This window comes from Tupaia chinensis, unplaced genomic scaffold, assembly GCF_000334495.1.
Source record: "Tupaia chinensis unplaced genomic scaffold, TupChi_1.0 Scaffold000067_1, whole genome shotgun sequence".
Classification (NCBI taxonomy): Eukaryota; Metazoa; Chordata; class Mammalia; order Scandentia; family Tupaiidae; genus Tupaia; species Tupaia belangeri.
This window is the reverse complement of record NW_006159526.1, coordinates 1094304-1100376: the sequence shown is the minus strand read 5'-3', so window position 1 is coordinate 1100376 and position 6073 is coordinate 1094304. Positions and strand designations below refer to the sequence as shown.

General features: G+C 54.3%; 2 protein-coding genes across 2 annotated transcripts in view; both read right to left on the bottom strand.

The window, feature by feature from the left end:
* MEGF8 (multiple EGF like domains 8) overlaps window positions 1-4274 on the bottom strand; it is a 61368-nt gene extending 57094 nt beyond the window's left edge. Inside the window, 1 exon segment of the mRNA XM_014582538.2 lies at window positions 3710-4274. Within this exon segment, the coding sequence (XP_014438024.1) occupies window positions 3710-3890 (181 nt within the window). The 5' untranslated portion in view covers window positions 3891-4274.
* Window positions 3962-6073, bottom strand: part of TMEM145 (transmembrane protein 145) — a gene marked incomplete in the record, with an annotated part of 21257 nt that continues 19145 nt past the window's right edge. The window contains 3 exon segments of the mRNA XM_014582531.2: window positions 3962-4079; window positions 5593-5772; window positions 5984-6060. Coding sequence (XP_014438017.2) covers window positions 3962-4079; window positions 5593-5772; window positions 5984-6060 — 375 coding nt within the window.

Sequence of the window (6073 nt, the reverse complement as noted above, 5' to 3'; positions counted from 1 at the left end):
CCTTCTCCTCCATTCTCCTCTTGGGATCTTGGGCACGCACGCACAAGCGCCCGGTGTGAGTTTTAAGCCACCAGGTCCAGGACTCGAACCGTGATCAACTACATGGGAGTCCAGTGATGCAGCCATTACGCTAACTGCTGGTCCCGTGTGTGACATTTCAAGGCCCTTCTTCCCCTGCTTCTTCCTCCTCTAGCTCCCAGTAAACAATGCAGCCATTGCAGACAAACCTAGACATGGATCCTGAGATGTCCTAGCTTCCTCGTGTCTTCATGAAGGCTGTTCCTTGTTCCCACTGGGTAAACTCCTATGCACACTTCGGAACCCTACTTTAGTGCTCTTCCTGTGAACTCCAGGACCTGGCAACTTTCTTTGTCTCTCTCTCTGTCTCTCTGGTGATCACATGTGCCCTATAGCACTTTTTTATAATAAAATTAATTAATAAAATTAAATTTTAATTAAATTTTAAAATTTTATTTGCTGTTATTATTATTATTTTATTTGACCAGAGAGAGTGAGAGAAAGGGAAAGTCAGAAAGCAAGCCACCCGGTCAGGGACTCCAACTGCAGTCAGCCATGTGTGAATCCAGCACCTTAATCACCACGCCACCTACCAGCCCATAAATAGTTTTGTGGTTTTTCTTTTCTTTTTTTTTTTTTTTTAAATAAAAATAGGGACCAGCAGATGGCATAATGGCTACAATGCTGGACTCCCACATGGTTGTCCATGGCTCTAGTCCTGAACTTGGCTTCTTGAAACTCATGCCAGACATGTGGGCATGTGCGCCCAACATCTCAAGAGAAGAATGGAGGAGAAAGGATTGTGGTGTGGCCATCCCCCTGGGCTTGATCTCTTTCTGTCTGTCTCTCCCTGTCTGGCAAGTATATGAGCCCTATAGCACAACTCTCCCTTTAAATAAATAAATAAAAATTAAAAAGCCATGACTTTATGACATTCTACAGCCTCTGGCTCAGTGGCTTTTGTCATCTTGTGTTCTATTTCAGCACGCTGAATTTCTCGTTCCTCAAAAGCATCATTCTCCTGCTTCCAGGCCTGTGCAGGGGCCGCTGCCTGGGACGCCCTTCTGCTTCCTGCTACACCTGCTGCTGTTCACAGCCATACTCCAAGCTAAGGCACGTGGCTTCTCTGGGCTTCCCCACTTCCTGGGAACCCGTAACAGCAGGGCTGGTGCCTTTGCATAGGCTGTTCCCTCTTTCTGGAACGCTCTTCTTCTCCCTCCTGGGTGATTCACATTGGTCCCTTAGGTCTCAACTCAGAATTCTTCAGGAATCCTCTCTGCTCTCACCTACCCCCACGTCTGGGCTTTGCCGAGCAAGCCCGAGGGGTTCCTCCATCACAGATCACTCTGAACTGTCACTGTCTGTCACTGTGTCTTTCTCCCTCAATGGACTCCAAGCCCTAAGTGACCAGGGACTGATGGGGCTGCCCTGGTGTCTGCTGGGTCACAGGCATAAATATAACATCTGGCAAATGAATGACTTATAAAAAAAAAAAAGATTTTTCTTTTTTTTTGGAGAAGTTTTTGCTATAGGGCGTGTGCACGCGCCAGAAAGACAGAGAGAGAGAGACATAGAGACAGAAAGCGAGAAATCACCCCCCCAGGGGGGATGGCCACGCCACAATGCCTTCTCCTCCATTCTCCTCAAGGGATCTTGGGCACGCACGCACACGCGCCCGGCGTGAGTTTTAAGCCACCAGGTCCGGGACGCAAACTGCAGTAGACTACGTGGGAGTCCAGCGACATAGCCATTACGCTAACTGCTGGTTCCCCCCGCCCCCAAAAAAAAGATTTCTATTCAAGTACTTTAAAAATAACAATAGGGTCCAGCAGGTGGTCTGGTGGTTAAGAGCACTGGACTCCCATATGGTTGACCATGGTTCTGGTCCCGGACCTGGCGTCTTGTTTTCTCACTTTCCCTCTCTCTCTCTCTCTTTTTCTCTCTCCTCTCCCTCTCTCTCAGTCTCTCTGGTGACTGCACATGCTCCATAGCAAAATTTTAAAATAATAATAAGAATAACATATATATATATATATATATATGTCGTTAGACTCTCATGTAGTCGACCACAGTTCGAGTCCCAGGCCCGGTGGCTTAAACTCACGCCGGACGCATGTGCGTGCGTGCCCAAGATCCCTTGAGGAGAATGGAGGAGAAGGCATTGTGGCGTGGCCATCCCCCCTGGGGGGGTGATTTCTCGCTTTTTGTCTCTCTGTCTCTGTCCTTCTGGCGAGTGTACGCGCCCTATAGCAAAAAAACCTCTCCTCCCCCAAAAAATAAAAAACAACAACAACAACAAAAAGAATTTGAAGCCAGGTGATTGGACTCAGAGCTTGAATTTTCTGTTTTTTACAGAATTATCTGGTTTTTTTTTTTTTTTACTATTTTTTTATTTGCTACTGGGCACATGTGCTCACGGGGGCTGGGGCGGGGGGCGGTGAGACAGCAAGCTACCAGATCCAGGACTCGAACTGCAGTTAGCCATGTGGAAATCCAGTGCTTCAACCACCACACCACCTGCTGGCCCCAGAGCTAGTGTGTGTGTTTTTACTTTTTTAGAGAGAGATTTTTGCTATAGGGCACACACTTGCTGGAGAGACAGAAAGAGAGAAACCTCCCCCAGGGAGGATGGCCACCCTACAATTCCATCTCCTCTCGGAATCATGGGCACACACACACACTTGCCCAGCATGAGATTTTATTTTTTTGTATTTATTTATTAATTTTGGAGAGGTTTTTGCTATAGGGCATGTGCGCTTGCCAGAAAGACAGAGAGACAGAAAGCGAAAATCAACCCGATGGCCACGCCGCGCTCCCTTCTACTCCATTTTCCTCTCGGGATCTGGGGAATACATGCACACGCACCCAGTGTGAGTTTAAGCCACCAGGTCCAGGACTCAAACTGCGGTGGACTACATGGGAGTCCAGCGACATAGCCATTACGCCAACTGCCGGTCCTGAGATTTTAGTTTTTTAAGAGATTTTTGCTAGACAGAGAGACAGAAAGTGAGAAATCACCTCCTGGGGGGATGGCCAGGCCACAGTCCCTTCTCCTCCAGTCTCCTCTCAGGATTTTGGGCACACGTGCCTGCAGTGAGTTTTAAGCTGCCAGGTCCAGGACTCAAACCATGGTCCACTACGTGGGAGTCCAGAAACATAACCATTATGCCATCTGCTGGTCCCCTAGAGCTTATTTTTTTTGTTTTGTTTTGTTTTTTAAAGAGAGGCTTTTGCTGTAGGGCGTATGTGCTCACCAGAAAGACAGAGAGAGAACTCATCCCTCAGAGAGAATGGCCACACCACAATCCCTTCTCCTCCATTCTCCTCTTAGGATCTGGTGTGAGTTTAAGCCACCCAATCCAGAACTTGAACCACAGTCAACTACAGGGGTGTCCAGTGATGTAGCCATTATGCCACCTGCTGGTTCCTCTCGCCCCACCCCCACAGCTTGTGTTTTTAACAGTTATTCAGAATACTTCTCACGATGCTCTAGGCTTGGAATTACACATCTTAGGTCTGGGTGCATTTTCCCCACTAGAGCTCAAGGCTTCCCAGGGCAGGGCCCAGATTGGCTGCAACCCTCAGCGACCAGCATTTAGACTACAACCAGGCTCTGGGGATGTGATGAGTAGATGGATCCACAAATAAATGAACTAGCAAATGAGTGAGTGACCCAAGGGGCCCCACTCACCCTCGATGAGCCACTCGCAGTTGCCATTGACGCTGTAGTTGCCAGCTCCATCCGTCACGAAGCCTGGCGCCTCCCGCAGCACCTGCCGCTGTCCCTTACAGTCCCCCGCCTGGGCCCTGGGGGACAGCGACCCCAGCATGGCCAGGGCCAGGGTTGCAGCCAGACCCCAGCCCAGGGCCATTACCGCCTCCCGCAATGACCCTCAGAGACCGGACCGGCAGTACTGATGCGAAGAGGACCCAAATGCGACCTCTACAGGCGTAGCATGGGCTTGTGGACCAGGGAGGTCCAGCGGATGCAGTTCCGGCCAAGGAAACGGCCGCTGTAGACCCGCTCGGAAGCGGCGGGCTCTATAGACCCATGGATGGCCCTGTATAGGGGGACACTATGGACGACACCGACCTCTAAGGACCGTGGGGGTCCCTTACAGACACGGGCTCCCATAGAGGGGGCCGATCCCATAAACGGTGTCCAGCGGTTACAGACTCAGGCCCCTGCAGGCCAAAACGGACCTTACGGATGGTGGGTCCCCAAAGGGAGAAGGGCGCTCCAGCCCGGCAGGAGCCTCCCTGTATAGGGGGACACTATGGACGACACCGACCTCTAAGGACCGTGGGGGTCCCTTACAGACACGGGCTCCCATAGAGGGGGCCGATCCCATAAACGGTGTCCAGCGGTTACAGACTCAGGCCCCTGCAGGCCAAAACGGACCTTACGGATGGTGGGTCCCCAAAGGGAGAAGGGCGCTCCAGCCCGGCAGGAGCCTCCATAGAGGATGCAAGCCAGGACAAGCCGGGCCCGAACCGACCCCGAGAGACTCCTCCAGCCGAGGACAGGGTGCCAGCGGGTGCGGGGAGGGAAGCTCGTCTTCGGAGGCTTGGGCTCGGGCCGGACCTCATAGACGCACTCTCCCTGCTCACCCACCGCGCCTCCCTCCCAACCCGGATGGGCCAGATCAGAGAGACGAGGGGATGCTCGGGCCAGAGCGGCCCGAGAAGACCCGGGGGGAGGGCGAGGGGGCGGGAGCCGAGCGGCCGCACTGGGAGAACGGACAGAGGAGACGAGAAGTCGAGGAGCAGCAGGGCAGAGCGGCCCTGGGAGGACTGCGGAGCGCCCAAACCCCACACGTCTGTAAGGAAGACTTCCGGAAACTTCCCTGCCCATTTCTTTCCCACCCGCATGCGCAGCAAGAACCTCCTGGGCCTACGGAGAGATTCACACATGCGCAGTGCTAAGATCGTAGCCCAAACTCGGGGTGCCGGTGGCAGAGCAAAGCATGTTCCACTGGAGGGCGCCTCTGCCTCTGACTGAGGAAGGGAAGGTAAAAGTAAAGCTGTGGTGCGTTAAGAGCGCTCTCTAGATACCATGCACACTGAGGTCCTCAGCCTGTAAGGATTCCTGCTCAGCTCCACCGCGGAGCACCATCAAGATGTAAAAAGAGAGACCAGCAGTTAGCGTAATGGCTATGTCGCTGGACTCCCATGTAATTGTCCGCGGTTCGAGTACCGGACCCGGTGGCTTAAACTCACGCCGGGCGCGTGTGCGTGCGTGCCCAAGATCCCGAGAGGAGAATGGAGAAGAAGGGATCGCGGCGTGGCCATCCCCCCTGGTGCGTGATTTCTCGCTTTCTGTCTCTCTGTCTCTGTCTCTGTCTGGCGAGCGCACGCGCCCTATAGCAAAAACCTCTCCAAAAAAAACAAAAAGTAAGAAGAAACTTTGTAATAGATAAAAAAACTCAACGAATCCTCTTTATTTTGGCAAGAAGGGAAGAAGTCTTTCCGCCAGGGACCCGAGGGAAGGCCCCCCCGAATGGAAACAGGGTCGGACAGAGCACGGGTCCGAGGTCACATATCCGAGGGATTCGGAGTCGAGACCAGCTTCACGATATCCGTCCACAGAGCAATGGCTCGGGGTCGTGGAGTCCTGGAGCGTCACAAGCAGGGTCCCGGCAGTCGTCATGGGTGTTCCGGAGTCCAGCGGGGTCAGAGGTGTCGAAGGGGGCCAGGGGGCCGGAGGTCACGGAACAGCGGGAGCCCGGAATCCGGCGCCGCTCGGGGCAGGGGCTGAGGGAGGGGACGGGGAGAGCGGCTCCCGCGGGACCGTTTGGCACAGAAGGGAAGGGGCGGGACGCAGCGAACCCCACGGGGCGCCTGGTGTGGGGAGGGGCGGGAGCCGGGATGGCCGAGCCCTGGGACCGGGACTGGGCGGCGGCCGGGCCGGGTGCGCGGCCCCTGGGACGGGCACGGGGCTGGCAGGGGTGCTCAGACCGGGGGCGCGGTGCCCCCGGCCGTGTGCATGCTGAAGTACTCGGTGAAGCCGGTGTGCGGCGCAGCCGTCTGGGGCACCAGCGGCTGGGGGGGGGGG